At 38.3% G+C, this 20674-nt stretch overlaps 1 protein-coding gene across 2 annotated transcripts in view; it reads left to right on the top strand.

Annotated features, from left to right (window-relative positions):
• The window catches only part of VCL (vinculin), a 108771-nt gene that overhangs the window by 68803 nt on the left and 19294 nt on the right, over positions 1 to 20674 (top strand). For both annotated transcript variants that reach the window (XM_049646225.1, XM_049646224.1), the window contains exons 7-12: positions 7367 to 7457; positions 8984 to 9131; positions 12983 to 13136; positions 14324 to 14499; positions 17505 to 17695; positions 19834 to 20033. In XM_049646225.1, the coding sequence (XP_049502182.1) occupies positions 7367 to 7457; positions 8984 to 9131; positions 12983 to 13136; positions 14324 to 14499; positions 17505 to 17695; positions 19834 to 20033 (960 nt within the window). The remainder of the gene's footprint in view (positions 1 to 7366; positions 7458 to 8983; positions 9132 to 12982; positions 13137 to 14323; positions 14500 to 17504; positions 17696 to 19833; positions 20034 to 20674) is intronic.

The following is a 20674-nucleotide window of genomic DNA, read 5'->3' on the forward strand; positions in this document are numbered from 1 at the left end:
GATGGTGTTTCCAGAGCCCCCAGCAGGCTAGTAGCAAAGAGGGGATTTGTAATATGACTTCCACTGGGTGCGCAGTAGGGCTGTGTTTATCCTCCAGGACACCTATAAGGTAAGGTCAAAGCTGCGGTCTTAAAATCACCAGCCCTCTCTCTTGTTGCCCAGAAAGTGAATCTAAATATGCAGAAGGAAATTAGCTTATCTTAACTATGGATTTGTTTACAGAGGCACAAAGCTCTTGAACAAGTTCTAAGACTGTATTTTAAATCTATATGGTGAAATCATTTTAAGTCTTTGATATTTTACTTAATTTTGCTTTTGCATATTTGACAACTTTCACTTCCCTGTTATGACTTCTTTATGCATCTTTTTTTTTGTTCTCTTGTTTGTTTTATTCTTTTTCTCACATTTAGAAGGTAAGCTTTCTCTTGCCCTCTAGTTTCTTTTTCGCTTAAAAAGAGAAAAAGCATGTCTGTGAGGTTTTCTCGTGCTGTGTGCCGTGCCTTATTCCGTGTGCCGGTGTGTAACACTGTGTCCGAATGTGCGTCAGAATGTGGTTTAATCTGGGACTTGGGGCTGTGTCTGGCAGACTGACTCTGGCTCGTATTGAGCTATTTCTTTGGGGAAAGCAAAAGAAAATACATTACTATGGGATATCAGACTTTCTGTGTTTGGTGGGTGCTTTCATCTTTTTGAACAGGCTCCTGAGAACTGTTTTGGCCTGGTCATTCCTACTGACTTCATTTGAGGGGCAAGTTTCTCCAAGTAGCCGGGTGACCTCCAAGTTACCTGTGGACCCTGCTCTTAGGAAAGGAAACTTCTAGCAGATGCCATCACTGTATTTGCATTTGCTACCAGTCTTCTTTGCAGGCTCCGGAATTTTGCTTTAGGAGATGTGTCGCTGAGATTTTAACCATAATGGAAATGGGTAGGCTAAGGAGTTTAGATGGGGCACCTGCCCTTCACAATAATCCTAGCCTTCAAAATCTAAAGGGAAAAAGTTAAGTGTATCTAAAGTTTTTCCTAACTTCAGTTCGTGGTTCACTGCATGTCCTGCTAAGCTGTGAATCAGCCATAGTTCTCCATCACCTCATGGTCCCCTAATCTAATCTCTTTCCTTATTCTCTCTCCTTTGCTTCTAGCAGATGAGAAATAGCAAAAAAGAGGAGCAGGCATTACGACTTTAATGGTTTTCTATTTTTGGAAGGGAAAAGTTATCCATCATTTAGTTAATAAGTGTTATTAAGCTTTATTTTGTGCAAGTTCCATTGAGAGATGCTTCTTTTTTTTTTTTTTAAATGTGGTCAGTGGAGTTTTTCAGGACAAGGATTAGGCACTTGGGGAAATATACAAGGGAAACAGACCTGGTCCCCACTGTGTACATTCTTGTAGATGTTTTAGTCTTATGCTGATCTGGAAGGAACCAGACTGTTAGGGTACTATACAACTATCAGAATGAAAGAAAGTAAATAAAATTAGTTCACCTGAAAGAAGCTCAAGTATATAATCACATCAGAATGAACAAGAAATGTTTATTTTTAAATCTCATTTTGCTTTTGTTATACATTTACCTGGTTCAAAAATCAAAATGCTATAAAAAGATGTACATGACAAATCTTACTTCCAACCCCATCCCCATTCACTCTACTTCGCCCTACCCCTTAAGTTTGATTGTTTCTATTAGTTGCAAGAACGCTTAGAAAAAAAAATTTCACCTTGAGAATGGAAATTGGTAACTAGAATTTTGGTTATTTTTTTAGTTTGGTAGCATTATGCATCTTTCATTGCTCAGCTGTAAGCAGTGAGTTAATCAGACCTTATGTCTGTCTTTGACCACTGGCTCCTCATTCTATTTACATATATCTTTTACCTCCTCTCGACCCTGCCAATAAAGAATTAACTTTGTCTTACCATACTTGTTTCATGCTTCCCCATTGGTGCAGTTTTCACCTGGAAAGTGATGGTTCCTCTAGAAAAGTGGGGGAAGAAAGTAAGTGGAAAAAATTCTTGGTAAAAGTGCGTCTTGCCAAATAAGTTTTTAAAGAGGCAATGCGATAGCTAATTATTTTACCTTTTATACCTACCTTCAAATTACAGATTTACAAATTTAAAAGTACTTTCACTTTAAACACTTTATTTTATTTTGAAAGTAAAAATTTTCCCCTCCTGAAATCAACAGTCATAGTGATCATTAAAAATTAATTTAGTATACATTGTGAAGCAAAAGAATTTGTGAATTAAACACAATCATAATCCTACCCTTTGTAAATTTAGCAGTTTATACCTAATCTCTCTTTTTTTTTTTGTATTTATGTTACTTGTTTGTTGATGCATGCTGAGAATCAAGAGGAAGTGAGAAAAATTTTAAAAGCTAAGAGTTTTTGAGCCCTACATAGGCGCTCCCACAACTGCTCCTTGAGTCATTAGATGCTATTATTCAGAACTAGTTCTTGTAGTGGATCTCCTTCTGTGGGCCTAGGCTGGTCGTGAGTAAATGTAGTGACTGACTCAGATGTCTTACACCGAAGATTACTTTATCCTACCAAAGAAGGAAATAGTGGTTAGAACATGTGATCCTATAATACTTGCTGTTAAATACAGACCATTGAGATTTAAGGGTTGATTTTTATATCATTTTTGAAAAAATAAGGTTGTATGTGAGGATTTTTTATATTATTATTAGAATGTCTACTATGAAAATGAAACATGATTTAAGATTGAATCAGTTAATTAAAATGATTCCATTATAGGTGTTTTATTTTTATTACTGAGATATAGTTGACATATAATGGTATATTAGTTTCAGGTGTACAATATGATGGAGCTTCTTAAGGAATCTTAGAGTGTTTTATGTTAGCAGCAAATACAATAAAAGACTTATCTCTTGGAGTTTGAGATAAATAGTTAATTAGGCATTTATGATATTTTAGCCCCTCCCCTCTAAAAGGAGAAAAGCCCAAAATGTTAAAGCAATTGACATTTCCCTTCTGATCCAAGTGATCTTGTAGTTGCTACCTCTGATTGTGTGCACATAGGGTGGCATAGAATTTTAGAGCTGGGAAGCTATTCTTTTTTATTTTGGTGATAGGGAGGTATTCTCAAAGATGGGGAACTGAAGTCTGGGAGAGTAACTTCTCTGAAATTTCAGGGGTAGACAACTTTCTCCCACCACTTAAATGTAGTTTGTAAAATTTTGTTCTGCTCAGTCTATGCTTTCCAGAAACATCTTTGTTTAAAACACTAATTTAAGGGTGGGGGAGGGGAATGCCACCAGGAATGGAACAGAGTGGGAAGGGAAAGGTGGGGAGGGAAAGTGTCAGTGGGAAAAGGGAGAGTAGGTTGGGCAGTGAACAAGAGGGGGTCCTTAGTCCCATACTGCAAAATTTCTGGAACATGGCATTGTAGGACCTCCCTTTTTCTACTACAGTTCCTCTTGATTATTTGTAGGAGGAGCTCTGGTTCTCAGTTCTAGTCAGTGTTCTTTAGATCTCACTTTGTATTACATTTCAGGAGCGTTTCAGTTCCTGGGAGGGTGTGCAGAAAGGAGTTCTTTTAAGGTTGTCCCTCTGCTTTCTGGTGTGTGACAGTGCCCAGCCACCGTGGTTTTTTCATTTAAAAGTTGAACTCAGAAGAGTTTTACTGTAGAAGGGACCATAGAGGGAGGTGACATGCCAGCTGTCCCCAGAGTTGCACACTTAGATCTGGTCTTTTTAAAAAACAGTCACTCTTTAAAAAAAGAGAGAGAGAGAGAGAACAGGGGACCTGCGTGGATCAGTTAGTTGAGCTTCTGACTTTGGCTCAGGTCATGATCTTAACAGCCCAATGTCATGATCTTGCAGTTCGTGAGTTTGAGCCCCACGTTAGGCTTTGTGCTGACAGCTCAGAGCCTGGAGCCTGCTTTGGATTCTGTGTTTTCCTCTCTCTTTGCCCCTCCTGCTCACGCTCTGTCTCTCTCTCTCTCTCTCTCTCTCTCTCTCTCAAAAATAAACAAACATTAAAAAAAAAAGAACAACAAAAAAAACAGAGAAGAAATTGGTGGAGACTTCTCTCTTTCCCAAATTTGAGATTTTGCAGAGAAAATATTCAAATGAGGTGTGTTTTTTTTGTTTGTTTTTGTTTTTGTTTTCCCTTCTATTTAATATCCAGATTGTACTTGGTATTTAGGCTTCACATGGCTTAATGAAAACTCTGTGGTACATAGTACGGTTGACCACAGGGTTATGGTTATTTTCCCCCTTTATAAATATATCTCAAAATTGACTTCTGGTCCTAGTTGTTCAGTCACTTGGTTTATATCATATTTGATATTAATATACTTCTTATGTTGCTTATGACAATTCTTTTAATTCCATAATAAATACTGCCCTTCAAAAGAAATATATATGGGTTTCTTAGAAGACCAAAATATTTGTTCCCGTGGACATTTTTTATTTTAATAGATGTGACATTAAAATGTAATATGTTTAAATGTTTATTCAAAACTTGCTCTGTTCCAGAAAGAATTTAAGGTGGTCCTTTCAGTTATTGTCTTAAACACCAAAATTATCTAAAATTCAGGCTATTAAAAACTTTGGTAACTAATTGAAATTCCCAGTTTAAAATTGCAGCTTCATTTCAACTTTGCTGTAGATGCTTTTTAGGGGAAAACCAGCACCTCTGAATTTTAATTTATTGATGCCACATCATCTTCCACTCAGGAGTCAATTACTCACTTCCTGAGAATTAGATTCTCTCCTTCAAGAGTGGTGGTCATTGATGCTTTATTAGGGAGGAAAAAAACAATTAGTTTTGAGGGTACTGAGTAGAGCAAAGCCACTTTTTTGTCATTATGTTTCAAATCTTTTTTGGGCAATGGAGAATAAAATAACTCCTTTAGGTTAGTGAGGATTATGATTTTGATTTCTAGAGCTTATTTTCTGGACACTATTAACCCAAGCCAACATCAACAAGGCAAGGACCTGCATAACATAAGATTAGTAGAATCTTTGGCAGCTCTTTTTGGTAAAAGGAAAAAGTTCATGGGTTTGATGTCAGCACACCTGAGATCAGTTGGGTTTGTAGGACTGAGCCCTTGTTTCTTAATTTGTAAAATTAAATTATATTTATTTATTTTTTAAATGTTTATTTATTTTTGATAGAAAGACACACACAGAGTGCGAGTGGGGGAGGGTCAGAAAGCGAGGGAGACACAGAATCTGAAGCAGGCTTCAGGCTCTGAGCTGTCAGCACAGAGTCTGACACGGGGCTTGAACCTACCAGTGGTGAGATCAGACCTGAGCCAAAGTTGGACGCTTAACTGCCTGAGCCACACAGGCGCCTCATGTAAAATTAAATTATATTTAAATTTGAGGTTCAATAAAGAAATGAAGGGAAGAAATACCTAAAACAACTTGACTTGCAAGAAATCCTCAAAGTTAGTTTCCAAATTAATCTTTTTAATCTTTTGTTTTTTAATCTTTTTTTAAGTAGTCTTCATTCCCAACGTGGGCTCAAACTCACAACCCTGAGATCAAGAGTTGCATGCTCTACTGACTGAGCCAGCCAGGGAGCCCCAAACTAGTAGCCATTAATGCTAGAGTAGACACACACAAAATGTGATCTTTGTTCCTGTGAATTTAGGTTTTTGAAATGCAATAAATCTCTGATTTTATTTCACTAAAAACATAGTGTGTTAGGGAAATGGTTATGAAGTATTTTTACGTGGATATGATTTCTCTTCAGAGTGTGTGCATATTGCCTCGGTCAGAGATCGTGATTTTTTTTTTCTGTATCCAGATGAAGTCCTATAACTTATATTAGACACTAACAGCTATCTAATTCTCTGAGGTTGGGAGTTGCCCGAGCCTCTCTAAACAGGTATTGATTTGGGCCTTGCTAATTTGGAATCATGCTAATGCTGACTTTTAAAGGCAGGCTTTGCTGTAGAACAAGATGGAGGAGGAGCAGATATTTAAGCCATTGAGAACGAAAGTACTTAAAAAATGCCATTTGTCTGCTTGTACTAATTACAAATGGATTTTGAAATACTGTCATGACACTCTCTGCCTTCTGTTGATAGATAGCCCCATAATTCCAAATAACTTAGAAATAGAAAATATTTTCTTTACATTTTTTCAGTAATTTAGTTCACTTCTCATTCATTGCTGTGGCTGAGAATTTGCTATTCAGAGTCTTTGATAGCCAGGGTTAAAACGGAGAGCAGTCATTATCTGCTTAAATGGGGAAGGAAGAAATCCTAAAGCCGAGAGTCCTTATAATGTGAGTAGGTACTTTGGAAAAACTGTGGTCAGGCTGCTGACCTTAGGCCTGTGAGCGTTGTCAGCACTTACTCTGTATTAGTATACTGTACTAATTCTTGTTTGAATTAAAAGTTGGGGGGGGGGGGAATGCTCCTTGTGCCCCCGTGTGGAAACATGGTGATACAACACTTTTAAGAACCCCAGTTTTGCAGGATTGGAAAGTGAAAAAAAGTTAAGGATTCAGGGCATTGCCCAGAGCTTCAGAGGTTAAATCCATGCTTTGATGGATGAACTCTCTAAGAGCCAGTTCCCTAGAGCAAAACTTTGATGAAATTTTAAAAACTTCATCAAACTATAGGTATAGTTTTAGTCTGTTTCAGCTTCTCATGCCATATCCTGGGAGATTTTATGGTAGTTTCATGCTAGCCATTTTGAATCCTGATTGTAAGCAATAAATTGAGACACGCTTTATTTTATTCTGCCTCTCCTTCCAGGTTAGGATGGTAAAGGAATGGAGAATGAGGAGGGTGAGGAGGATGGCAGGGAAGGCCAGAAAAACACTTTTTTCTTACATTACATTCAGTGGTTTATTTGTGGAATTAAAACTAAATTGCTAGATTAAAATTTTCAGTTTTTTTCCAACCAGTAATTCCAAGTTTTTCAGATTAATTAAGTATAGTGAAGCATCATCCAGTGTTTGTGTATTTCAAAACAAGATGTAAAAGAACTGTGATTTGTGGCGCTACATGCTAATGAGGCTTCCCTGATGCAGGGAGGGCTTTGCCAGGGTTGCGCTAGATGAGTGGAAAGGCTGATAATGAGGCATGTGACAACAGGGCTTTTTCCTGCTGCAGACATTAAGCATCTTTTGGCTTGAGTGATTTTACCAGTTTTCACAGTCTAGCAATAGAGAAACCAGAAAACAAAATAGGATTAACTGAAGATTTGCATGCACAATGCTGCATTTTGACAGAAATAAGCACTCTGGTGTGATGAGAGTATTTTTAAGGCTGTTTTAGGACTACATTAGCTATTGTATGTTAAGTGCTGTAACTTTTTCTCTGTCTTACTTTGTATCATAGTATCTCAGTTTTTGCAAAGAAAATAATTGTGGTGTTTCTCTTCAAAAGGACACTGAAGCCATGAAGAGAGCATTGGCCTCCATAGACTCCAAACTGAACCAGGCCAAGGGTTGGCTCCGTGATCCCAGTGCCTCTCCAGGTAACCCACTGGTTCTACTTTTCTGACAGATACAGTAAAAAGCGAAAAGTCAAGCAAACAAACAAATAAAGAAAGAGGGTCTTTCCATAATCTCATAATTCTGAGATAACTACTGCAACATTTAGGGGCATACTCCATTCTCTGATAGTTTTGACTAATTGAAGCATTACTGGTCCTTAAAAAGATGAACGGCATAGACTAATCACCTCTCATCATGGAGGAATAAACCAAGCTGAAGTGGGCATTCTCTGCCAGAATATTGGCTCACTTCTTCCTTGAATCAAAAAGGTAATTATTCTGAATAAAAACTCTTGTCTTGGGGCATCTGGGTAGCTCAGTTGGTTAAGTGCCCAAATCTTGGTCTCAGCTCAGGTCATGATCTCATGGCTCGTGAGATTGAGCCCCAGATTGGGCTCTGTGCTGACAGTGCAGAGTGTGCTTGGGATTCTCTCTCTCCTTCTCTCTCTGCCTCTCCCCCATTTGCTTTGTCTTTCTCAAAATAAATAAACTTAAAAAAATTATTTAAAAAAAAACACCTCTTATCTTTAGGGGAGTCTGGGTGGCTCAGTCGGTTAAGCACCCAACTACAGCTTGGGTCAGGATCTCGTGGTCCGTGAGTTCAAACCCCACGTCAGGCTCTGTGCTGACAGCTCAGAGCCTGGAGCCTGCTTCGATTTGGTGTCTCCCTCTCTCTCTGCCCCTCCCCCACTCATGCTTGCTCTCTGTCTTTCAAAAATGAATAAATATTAAAAAAAAAAACCCAAGGGGCGCCTGGGTGGCGCAGTCGGTTAAGCGTCCGACTTCAGCCAGGTCACGATCTCGCGGTCCGTGAGTTCGAGCCCCGCGTCAGGCTCTGGGCTGATGGCTCGGAGCCTGGAGCCTGTTTCCGATTCTGTGTCTCCCTCTCTCTCTGCCCCTCCCCCGTTCATGCTCTGTCTCTCTCTGTCCCAAAAATAAATTAAAAACGTTGAAAAAAAAAATTAAAAAAAAAAACAAAAAAACCCAAACTCTTCTCTTTCTAGTTCCCATTGGGCAGATTTCCATTTATGTCAAAAAAGTATTTAATTAAGCAGATTAAATGATGCCAATAAGAATTGGAAAGAAAATTTGACTTACGTAAAGACCCAAATGGGTTATTGAGCTGGGTTTTATGGATTTTCTAATCTAATATTCAGTTTTAGATTAATATTTGAATGAATGTGAAAAGCCTAATGGAGGTTAGAGGTGCTAAGTAGTATTAAATTAGTAGAGCTTATTTTCATCATCTGTATTCTTACCACAAGCTGCTTTATCATCTCCAGATGGATATGGTTCCAAGTATTTTTTTTTTAGAAGTATCTGTGGTTAAAACCTCACCCTCTGCTTATAAGGGCACTGCTTGGCTGTTAGCTATCGGATGTATTGCCTTCTATTCACTTGTCTTCAAAAAATCACCCATTCCTTCATGAATGAAATGACTTGTAAAGTATCCTTTCTAAATAATTAATATGTCAACAGTGAGGATATTGAGTATCTCTTTATTTTAGGGGATGCTGGTGAGCAGGCCATCAGACAGATCTTAGATGAAGCTGGAAAAGTTGGTGAACTCTGTGCAGGCAAAGAACGCAGAGAGATCCTGGGAACCTGTAAAATGCTGGGGCAGATGACTGATCAAGTGGCTGAACTCCGAGCCCGGTAAAATTGCTCTACTCTTACCCAAGTTAGGTAACAGATCGTATCTCACTCCTGACAAAGTAATTCAGAGACCAAGTCTCTGCTAATTTCCCTGTGTTATTTTTGACTAATGGACAACACAGATTTTATACTCTATTAATTCTTTCAAGATTGAAGTGAACTTCTTCTTTGATAAACTTTCAAAGTAGCAGATGCTTTGTAGCAAGGTTGAAATAGAAATAGAAATATGGTATCTTAGTTTCTAGCCATAGGCTTAGAAAGAATAAGGGACAGTGGTGAAGTCTGGCATGGGTAGCCATATCTTTTATGAAGGATGGGTAAAAAGAAACAAAGAGTGAAAACACTAGAATTATTTCATGTTATTCTAAAATCCAGTTAAATAGGTTATCCTGTAAGTTGGTTATTTCTAGACTTTTGAGTCTCTATTTCGTCATTATTCATTTGGTTTCATAATTCTTTTACTTCCTTTAAGACTTGACTGTTAGAACTTTTCCCCCTGTAAACTAAATCTATATAGTTTACTGTTAAGAAAACTCAGTATAATATAGGCTTCTTTGAAACTCAGCCATAGAGTTAATGCAGCTCTAAAAGATTATCCTCATTTTTATGGACTTTTATAATATCAGCATTGAGGAAAAATTGAAATATGAAATACTAGTGTAGATGAAGTTTAATTTGGCTTCAAGAAAGTCATGAAACATCTTGAGATAATTGGAATATATAGGGTCTCCATACAAACAGGCCTCAGAAATAACCCCTTGACATGTTGTACACCATTACACTTGGTTTCAAATGTATTAACAGAATAAACTTAAGAATACAGTTTTTTGGGGGTGCCTGTGTGGCTCAGTAGGTTAAGCAGCCGATTTCGGCCCAGGTCATGATCTCACTGTAAATTCAAGCCCCACGTCGGGCTCTGTGCTGACAGCTCAGAGCCTAGAGCCTGTCTTGGATTCTGTGTCTCCCTCTCTCTCTGCCACTCCCTCACTCATGCTCTGTCTCTGTCTGCCTCTCAAAATTAAACATTAAAAAAAATTAAAAAAAAAAGAATACAGTTTTTTTAAAGTTTATTTATTTTTTGTAATCTCTGCACGCAACATGAGACTTGAACCTATGACCCTGAGTTGAAGAGTCACACCCTTTTCCGACTGAGCTAGCCAGGTGCCCCAAGAATACAGCTCTTAAAGGAGTGCTTCTTAACCTTTTTTGGATCAAAATAATTTTTATAATCTCATGAGAGCCATTAATCTTTATGTAAAAAGTTGCACATAAACTTGCCCCTATAGTATTATGTATAATTTCCCGAGGATCGTGGATTCACTGCAGTCCTGGGAACTCCAGAGGTTTCAGGTTTAGGATCTCTACCTTGTAGGGGAGAAGGAACTGCATAAATAAATGTGATCTCATTGAACCCAGTGAGCCTTTTTCTCCTGCTGTGGAGCAGTCTCCCCTGTCATGAGCATGACAGGAACTTTACAGAAAGGACAAAAAGAAGTTCTGTTCCCATTCGGAGAAATGCCAATGCAGTTTGACAAGATTCTTGGCTCTTCTAATTTCTCACTGCTGGCTCTTTTGTCTGCAGCCTTTTCACAGTGTGGTAGACAGTTTTCACTTGGAATTCTCAAATACACAGTTGTATGTGTTCAGAGAAAGATGAATTTGAGCAAGAGAACAAGGTGGCTGCTGTATGGGATCGGCCATAAATCTGTAAAGAGAAAAGGCTAGAACAGGGAAGGGAGCTCTGGGTCTTCTTCACACTGGAGTCTGCAATATCCTTTCCTGATGAAAGATTAGAAAGCTATCCCCCTGTTAGCTTTTCTTAAATATGCCTAGCTATTTAACATTTTAGTGGCTGAAACTCAGTAACAATTTCCTCATTGATACTCTTCTTTTCACCTAGGGTTTCTAGGTTTTAAGGATATATTTTTCCTCTCATGGGGCTCAGTAAACTTTTTATTTTGAATGAAAAATTATGTAGCCCATCAATATTTTTACATTTTCACAATTGGACTTTTATACTAACATGGTTTCTCATCATGAATTACTAGATATGAAGGAAAAAAGCAAATTAAATCCCCAAAGTCTTCCACTCCTCTGCACATAAAAGGGAAGCCTCAAGTACAAATAAAAGGTATATATATCTTTTATATACCTGGCAATAAATAGTATTTGAGTTCATTACTTCACATATTGGTTTAGATGAAAAATAAGGATGAATTTATTTTTTTAAGTTTATTTTATTTATTTTGAGAGAGAGAGTGTGTGTGAGTGGGGTGGGGCAGAGGGAGAGAGAGAGAGAGAGAGAGAGAGAGAGAGAATGAATCCCAAGCGGGCTTTGCACTATCAGTGGGGCTTGATCTCACGAATCATAAGAACATGACCTGAGTCGAAATCAAGAGTTGGGCACTTAACTGACTGAGCCACCCAGGTGCCCCAATAAGGATGAATTTGAAAAGATAGATAAATGAATGACAGATCCATGCTACTATAAAGGGGAGCAAAGATGTTTTGGAGTTCATCCTAAAATCAGAAGCTCAGGTTAAGAGGATAAGCCATGCCATTATACCAACTGATAAAGTTGCCACCCCATCATTGAGTTTACCAGACCGAGTGGATTAAAAATACCTGAGGGGTGACTGGGTGGCGCAGTCGGTTAAGTGCCCAACTCTTGATTTTGGCTCAGGTCATGATCTCACGGTTTGTGGGTTCGAGCCCTGTGTCGGGCTCTGTGCTGACAGACAGAGCCTGCTTTGGATTCTGTGTCTCCCTCTCTCTCTCTCTCTGCCCCTCCCTTGCTTGGGCTCTCTCTCTCTCTCTCTCAAAACTAAAAAAACATTAAAAAATTTAAAAAATATATGAGCTTATAAAAATGTGGCAAATCGTATTTTGTTATGACTTGGAAAGTCTCTTACAAAGAGAAAACAAGTTTCTAATAATGCTCATCATTTTTAGAAGTGTATCACTTTTGGGAGAGGAAAATAGTAAAATTAGTTCTTTAAGAATGTGATGGAAAACAACAGTTTTTTGTCACCTCAGTGACAACTGGTTTTGATATTTATAGATTGCATAGGATTAGAAGGTAGACTTGAAGATTATTATTAGGTTCATTTTAATAATCATGACAATTTAATAACAGTAGTAATTATATGTTCGTACTTTATTGACATAGTGTTTTCAAGGTTTTTTTTTTTTTGTTTTTTTTTTTTTTTTTTTTTTTTTTTTTTTTTTTTTTTTTTTTGCTTGAAGCCACTCTGTTAGGTAAGCAGGGCAAGTATTGTTACCTGCACACCCCTCATTTTATAAGTTACAAAGCTGAAGCCCATTGTAAACAAGGTTCACAGGTCCCAGGAGCCAGGATTTGAACACAGATCTACTTGGTCCTAGTGTCATGTGCTTTCAGTAATACTGTGCTTGCTGCTTCCTGAAACATTTTCAATGTATACTTGCCCATAAATAAGACAATCTAATGGGATTTTTTTTTCTAAAGCACACATTACTATGGTAACAAAACCCTTGTAGCAAGAAGATCACAAGCACATTTTCCCCCTGAAGTTCAGACTTGATTATGTAATCACCATCAAAAGGAGAATCATTATTATTGAAATTTGCAGGCTGGTCTCTAAAGTGGTTATGCTGTTCCAGGAAGCTAATGCATATTTTTAAAAGCCAAAGGAGAAAGTGGATGGTTTGGGTGTTTTGCTTTATCTCTTCTGTTTTCTTGTGCTATCCCAGATGTAGTAGGGGAAAGGAAAAAGACAAGCATGTTAACAAAAATGACATATTAGTGCTTCTCATGATATTTTGCCAGTAAGTATTTGAGAGAGTACAATGACAACATCTGTTTTGAGCAGAGGACAAGGAGCCTCGCCAGTGGCCATGCAGAAGGCCCAGCAGGTATCTCAGGGTCTGGATGTGCTAACAGCCAAAGTGGAAAATGCAGCTCGCAAGCTGGAAGCTATGACCAACTCAAAGCAGAGCATTGCCAAGAAGATCGATGCTGCTCAGGTAGTAATGATGGTTTTAAGGAGGGATGGGAAATAAAAGAGAAATGTTCCATAATTATCCTGCATCTCTCTCTCTCCCTCCCCCCACCCCATATATATAGATGGGTAGATAATGGGTGTTTCTAAGTGATGACTGATTCCCAGCAATTACCAATGTTAACACTTCCTCTGCTACCACAGGTTTAGACTCATGTTAACTCTATTTTGAAATAGAGATCTTAATTTTGAATACTTTGATTAAAGGAAGTACTCTGGGGGGACCTGGGGGGCTCAGTCAGTTGAGTGTCTGACTCTTGATTTTGGCTCAGGTGATGATCCCAGGGGTGTGGGATTGAGCCCTGCATTGGGCTCTGCGCTGAGTGTGGAGCCCGCCTGGGTTTCTTTCTCTCTCTCTCTCTCTCTTCCTCCCTCTGCCCCTGTACCCTGCTTGTGCATGTGTGCTCTCTCTCTCTCTAAAATGAAAGAATTAAAAAAAAAAAAGAGAAAGTACTCTGAGCACTAAGAAAATTCTAGTTCCTGGTATATATCACAGTATATAAAAGCTTTTCTTCATCTTAGAATTCACAACTGTATTTGGTCATAGCAATGTTAAAGGGTTAAAGTTTTCTGATGCCACTCTCCTGTAAAATGATTTTCAAGCAGTTCACAGAGAAACAAATGTTTGAGAAATTGAAGAATTAATAAGGTGTGATTAAAGCAAAGATACGCTTGTGAAGATTCTCTTTTTTAAAATTTATTTTTATTAAAAATTTTAACGTTTATTTTTGAGAGACAGAGACAGAGTGAGAGAGAGGGAGGGGCAGAGAGAGAGAGGGAGACACAGAATCTGAAGCAGGTTCCAGGCCCTGAGCTTTCAGCACAGGGCCCGATGTGGGGCTCAAACCCATGAACCATGAGATCATGACCTGAGCCAAAGTTGGACGCTTAACTGACTGAGCCACCCAGTCGCCGCTGAAGATACTTATTCTGATGGGGAAGGAAAAAAATCACTTTTAAGAAGATGGAGGATTGATTTGATTTTGCCCGAGCTAAGAACCTGTTTAAAACAGTAAGAATCAACATTGTAAAAGCGATCACTGGTGTGCCTTGTGATTACTTTTGAAATATTTCTGATGGCCTTGTCAGTTGAATGAAATGTGGTTTATGAGGAGATCACAGTGTGCTTTTTTTCCATTTTTATGTGTTTAGAATTGGCTTGCAGATCCAAATGGTGGACCAGAAGGAGAAGAACAGATTCGAGGGGCTTTGGCTGAAGCTCGGAAAATAGCAGAATTATGTGATGATCCTAAAGAGAGAGATGACATTCTACGTTCTCTTGGGGAAATATCTGCTCTGACTTCTAAATTAGCAGATCTACGAAGACAGTATGTATTTAACTTCTGACATTGCCTTTTAATCTCTCTCTTTTTTCCCCCAAGTGCATATATAGTTGAATGCTATAGGTTAAATGCACATGTGATGCTCCTTCACTGTATTCTTGTTGATTCTGTGTGACATGGCTAGGTCAGGTATTACTTCTGTTTTATTATTTACATAACTGAGGTTTAATGATTTATTGCTGATCGCATGGTTTTAAATTAATGTATTTAGGATGCTAAGAACTCCTTTTTTGAGATCCACTTTTTATTTCTAAGCTAGGACTTTTCCTGCTATATCATGTTTGTGGCATAACTGTTTCCCAGGCACAAGAGGGAAATATTTGTGGCTATCTAAGAAAAGATACTGTGGACTGTGGACAGGGGGGAGGGGGAGGAGGCATAAGAAGATGCTTTCTTGTCTCCCCAGCAATGTTATTTCTTATGTAACAGTTATAAAACATCCTTAAATACAATGTCCTCACCACAGCTACTGCTTTTAAAGGCTTTCATGGCTTCTACTTTGATTATATAAAGAGGTGTTGCTTTGTTCCTTTGATCAGTATTTTTCTCTCTTAAATAAACTGCTAAAAGAACATTAAAAAAGAGGACAAAAGTCACTTCTTCTCCACCTCAGGCCTCCAGCCACTTCTTCAGGGATAACCATAGTCAAGTATCTTGTGAGATTTGGCTTTTCATTTAACTTGCATGTTTCATTTCCTGTTCTTCCGTGGGAGAGTACCTAACCTTGTCTCAGTGACTTGTACTTTAGAATTCTTTCAAGTCTTGTATTGACCAAGAGGACAATACTGGCTAAGAAAGCACACTCCTGCCTACCATGAATAGGAGATGGGTGGGAGCAGGGTAAACATACTTTAGGCAGGAGGTTGTGATAGAGACCAACTTAGCAGCTCAAGTTTGATTATATATCAAGGTTGATCATTTGGGAATCACTGTTTTATACCCCAAATCTTGAGTTGTTTAGGTAGAGAAAATAATTTGATCATTGTAAAATATAATGTCTATACAATTAGGTCTATGTTTGTTAATATTAACCCATTAATATAATCTGTTTACATTATCACTAGTTTAAAATACTCAAAGGAGAAACTGTTTTAAGGACCAGAACACGATTCCATATACATATCAGGCACTCATTAATGTTTCTTAATGATGAAGAGAGAATTGATGCTAATGGTGAGAACAGCAAACCTTCCTGTGTGGTCATATGCCATCATTACTTATTAGTATAACATATACATATCCATAGCTTCCTGACAGTGGGAGTAGCCACGATCAGAACCAAAGTAAATACCTTCTTTGTCCAGCTTTATAATGGAGAAGGTACTGAAATTTAAAATCACAAAGGAGTTCTTCAGAGAATATGTAAATTAGTTGTTCTGGCTGGTAGGCTAACATTTTCATTTTTACAGGTGAGGCAGATAAGATTAACCTGAAGTTTTCTCTAGATGGACTTGAGAAATAAAATGTGTCATTTTTTTTATATGTTCATAATGGTTAGAATCTGAAGTCTTTGGAGTAGGGTTTTGGGGGCAGAAATCTCCCTTTGTGATACATAATTGTGATTCTGTTTTTATTTCTGTATTTGGTTACAAGAAACTCAAGAAAAAGTGGAGGTCAGAAATGTGTAGTGGCATCTAATGTCTAATGGAACTTAATAGTTTGAAGTATGGCCAGGTCTGGTGGCAACTGGAAACTACTCCCTCTGTTTATTAGTAGCTGTATGGCATGCTGTCTGCTTCAGTCTGTGTGTTGATTTTGTTTATTTGGGTTCTTTGTCTAGCTTTGCCCTACCATGTCCCAGGCTTTCTAGTTCCAGACCCACCACTAGTTGACTATGCAGTGTTTTTGAAACATGGGCCAAGGACAACATACCTCAGAACCACCTGGGAATCTTGTGAAAAATGTATAGCCTGGACCCCACTGCGTTTGCAGTGGGGTGTACTTAATCATAATCTCTTCTCGTGGTGCATTTAAAACTAAGATCCCAGATGACTTTTATGCACACTGGAATTAGGTTCCTTGCTTGACTGTTTTCATGTTGTCTTTGAGTTAGATAACCAGTTCAATCGGTTATGGCAAGAATTGGAGAATTATTTTGATACCAATGTAAGTAGCTAAGAGTGAGGACTCTGAAGTCATAGTGCCTGGGTTTGAATCCCTAGTCCACCAAAGTAAGTGATAGGATCTTGGGTAAGTTATCCAACCTTTTGGTACCTCACTTTTGCTTTTTGAATAATGGGGATAATACTGGTATCTGCCTCTTAGGTTTTTCATGAGTATTAAATAACATAAGAGTGTTATTTACTATCAGAGTTGGGACTCAAAAAATTGTACTACTTACTACTAGTTCTATAACTAGTACTGTAACTGCTTCAACTACTGCTATACAACATACATGGCTACTTGGGCCCACCTAATCCCTGAGGGAACTAGTGTTTTCCTTGATGGTCAACTGAGGGGTCAGCCAATGTAGTGATTTTTTTTTTTAATGTTTATTTTTGAGAGAGAGAACGAGCGTGCGCGCGTGCGTGAGCACGAGTGGGGGAGGGGCAGAGGGAGAGAGAGACACACAGAATTCAAAGCAAGCTCCAGGCTCTGAGCTGTCAGCACAGAGCCTGACACGGGGCTTGAACTCACAGACCATGAGATCATGACCCGAGCCGAAGTCGGATCCTCAACCTACTGAGCCATCCAGGCGCCCCCCCCCAACTTAGTGATGTTTGATTGAGCTCAGCTAACCAAATGGTTGAGCCTGATTGAGGTAGATTGACTCAAACTCATATTTAATGTTTTAACTGGGATAATGCAATCTGAATTTAAATGATCAATTTCTTACTTTAGTGCCAAATAAATAAACCACTCTCCTTCCAAACTAAGCTAATAATAATCATTAGCAATTTGGCATCTCATTAGCATTTGTGTAGCAATTAAAATCCTCTCACTGTAAATAGTGTCTGTGACAGGATGGCTTTTTCTTTTTTCCTTTTCAGGGGGAAAGGAGATTCCCCAGAGGCTCGAGCATTGGCCAAACAGGTGGCCACGGCCCTACAGAACTTGCAGACCAAAACCAATAGGGCTGTGGCCAACAGCAGACCCGCCAAGGCAGCTGTCCACCTGGAGGGCAAGATTGAACAAGCACAGCGGTGGATTGATAATCCCACAGTGGATGACCGGGGCGTTGGTAAGGCCATGAGTGCACTTAACCCTCCATAAACTGGTCTTAGTGAAAATAAGCAAGTTGTTGATAGAGATCCTGTTCATCTGAAATTAGGTGCAGAAGGGGTTCTTCAGCTGCTGGTGAATAAATCATCCTACAGTGTGACTCCATTTCCAAATATAGCCCATAAATGATACCTGTGGCTTATTCAAAAAGAATTTGTGAGTAAATGATTTTGCTGTGGGCAAATAGAAAGGTCCTCAGGTTGGAATCGAAACTTTGAACTAATTATTTCCAGTCTATGTGTACTTCCATTCTGTTGTATTTCTATTACACTCATTGGAAAATACCCAGCTAAATGTAGTTTTTGAAAATAAGTAAGAAGCACTTAGCTACCAAGGTTATTTTCATTTTTGAGGGCTCCTGCATTACACAGTCACCAGTAGAACTGAAAACCTAAAATTTTGATTTTGGGGAGTTTTTAGGGATGAATCTATAAGAAGTTAGGTCATATTATGATAGCAAATCTGCTGAAGCTGAAAGATCTGTTTACTTCATTTACTATTTTTGTTGAATAAAAAGATTAATTTTTAAATTGGTGATTCCCAGTTTTGGGGAGTCAGACAGATGTATAATTTACTGCGGGAGGAATAAACTGGTATAAACGTTCTGAATGGCAATTGAATATTACATATTAAAAGCTTTAAAAAAGTTCATACTCATTGACTTAGCAATTTGACTTAGAGGAATTTATTATAATAAATAATTAGACATGTTTCTATACAGAGTTACATATGAGAATGTATATAAACAGTATAAATATTTAATAATAAATGATCAATAATTATGGTTAATATGATAAAATATTACATAGATGTGTAGATCATGATTTTTTAAGAATACTCAATGATGCGGAAAAATGCTCCCATTAAATAAAAAGAGGCAAGGAATAAAAGTTAATGTAAAGTACGATTTCAGTTTTGTAAAAGAGAAATGTGTATTTGTATAGGGACATGTAGTGCATTAAAAAAACACTGAAAGATTTGCAATAACATGGATGGATCTAGAGCGTATAATGCTAAGCAAAATATGTCAGTCAGAGAAAGAGAAATTCATATTTAGAATTTAAGAAATAAAACAAATGGGCAAAGAAAATAAGACAAAACAAAAAAATAGAGAACTTAGAGAACAAATTATGGTTGCCAGAGGGGAGAGGGGTGGGAGATGGCTGAAACAGGTGAAGGGGATTAAGAGTACACTTATGGTGATGAGCACTGAGTAATGTATAGAACTATGGAATCACTACATTGTACACCTGAAGCTAATATAACACTGTAAACTATACTGGAACTAAAATTAAATAAATAAATAAATAAATAAATAAATAAATATTAGTAGAATAATTTTTAAAAAGACTGGTAGGAAATGTTCAACTGTATCAGTCTCTGAGGATTATGGGTGGATTATCTATTCTTATTTATACTTTCCTGTATTTCCTAATTTTTTTTCTATTGTTAGGGGAAAAAACCCCACTAAATGTTTTTATTTAAAAAAAACAACAGGGATACCTGGGTGGCTCAGTCACGTAAGTGTCAGACTCTTGGTTTCAGCTTGGGTCGTGATCCCAGGGTCAATGGGATCGAGCTCCGAGTTGGGGCTGACTTGTACGGAGCCTGCTTGGGATTCTCTCTCTCTCTCTCTCTCTCTCTCTCTCTCTCTCTCTCTTTCTCTCTCTCTCTCTGTCTCTCTGCTTCTCCCCTATGCATGCGCACACATGTCTCTCTCTCTCTTTCAAAAATAAGTAAACTTTATTTATTTATTTTTAATTTTTTTTTTCAACGTTTTTTATTTATTTTTGGGACAGAGAGAGACATAGCATGAACGGGGGAGGGGCAGAGAGAGAGGGAGACACAGAATCGGAAACAGGCTCCAGGCTCCGAGCCATCAGCCCAGAGCCTGACACGGGGCTCGAACTCACAGACCTCGAGATCGTGACCTGGCTGAAGTCGGACGCTTAACCGACTGCGCCACCCAGGCGCCCCAAAAATAAGTAAACTTTAAAATAAAACAAACAACAACAACAACCCAATAGTTTACCACAATGGTACTGCAGTTGCCTTCTCTGGGTCTCTGTAAGTTACAGTGCTTTCCTTTTGATCCAGGTCAGGCTGCCATCCGGGGTCTTGTGGCCGAAGGGCATCGTCTGGCTAATGTCATGATGGGGCCGTATCGCCAAGATCTTCTTGCAAAGTGTGACCGTGTGGACCAGCTGACAGCCCAGCTGGCTGACCTTGCTGCCAGAGGGGAAGGAGAGAGTCCTCAGGCGAGAGCACTTGCATCTCAGCTCCAAGACTCCTTAAAGGTAGAACTTTGGAGCACACATTATTACACTTCTATGCTTACTATTATTGAAAAATGGGAGGGGAGAGATTTTTAAAATATACAATTTCTTGAATCTAGGGAAAATGAAGAGTGTGATCAAGGAGCATATAATGAAGTCTAGAACTTACTAGGAAAAAGCTCACCTGTGTTTGACTGCAGCTGAAGTTGTTTTCCAAGTCTCAGTCAAGCAAGACCTCTTTTGTGATATTTGTTCTACCATATGTCCTCTGTGTTTATTTATTTGGTCAATATTTTTCTTAAAATGGACTCCCTTTTTAAATTTAGGTGGATTTATTTAAAAGACAACTTTATAATAATCATGAAAACATGAGCTTGATGTGCTAGTTACATTTTTCCTAATATTCTTTAGAAGAAAACACATAATTATCAAAATGAAAACACTGTTCTATCTAACACCTAACATCATTTCAGGTATCGTGAGTGTCACCCACTTTGAGAAGCAGTGGGAGTGACTGAGACTTCTTTCTATAAATCCAGAAAACTTAGATTGGACTAAGTGTGATAACTATGAAAAGGAACCTTTTCCGTGACTTATAAGAATCGTCTTTAGATTATGTTAAGAAATGGGTACAGGGGCGCCTGGGTGGCTTGGTCGGTTAA

Source organism: Panthera uncia, chromosome D2 (genome assembly GCF_023721935.1).
Source record: "Panthera uncia isolate 11264 chromosome D2, Puncia_PCG_1.0, whole genome shotgun sequence".
Lineage (NCBI taxonomy): Eukaryota > Metazoa > Chordata > Mammalia > Carnivora > Felidae > Panthera > Panthera uncia.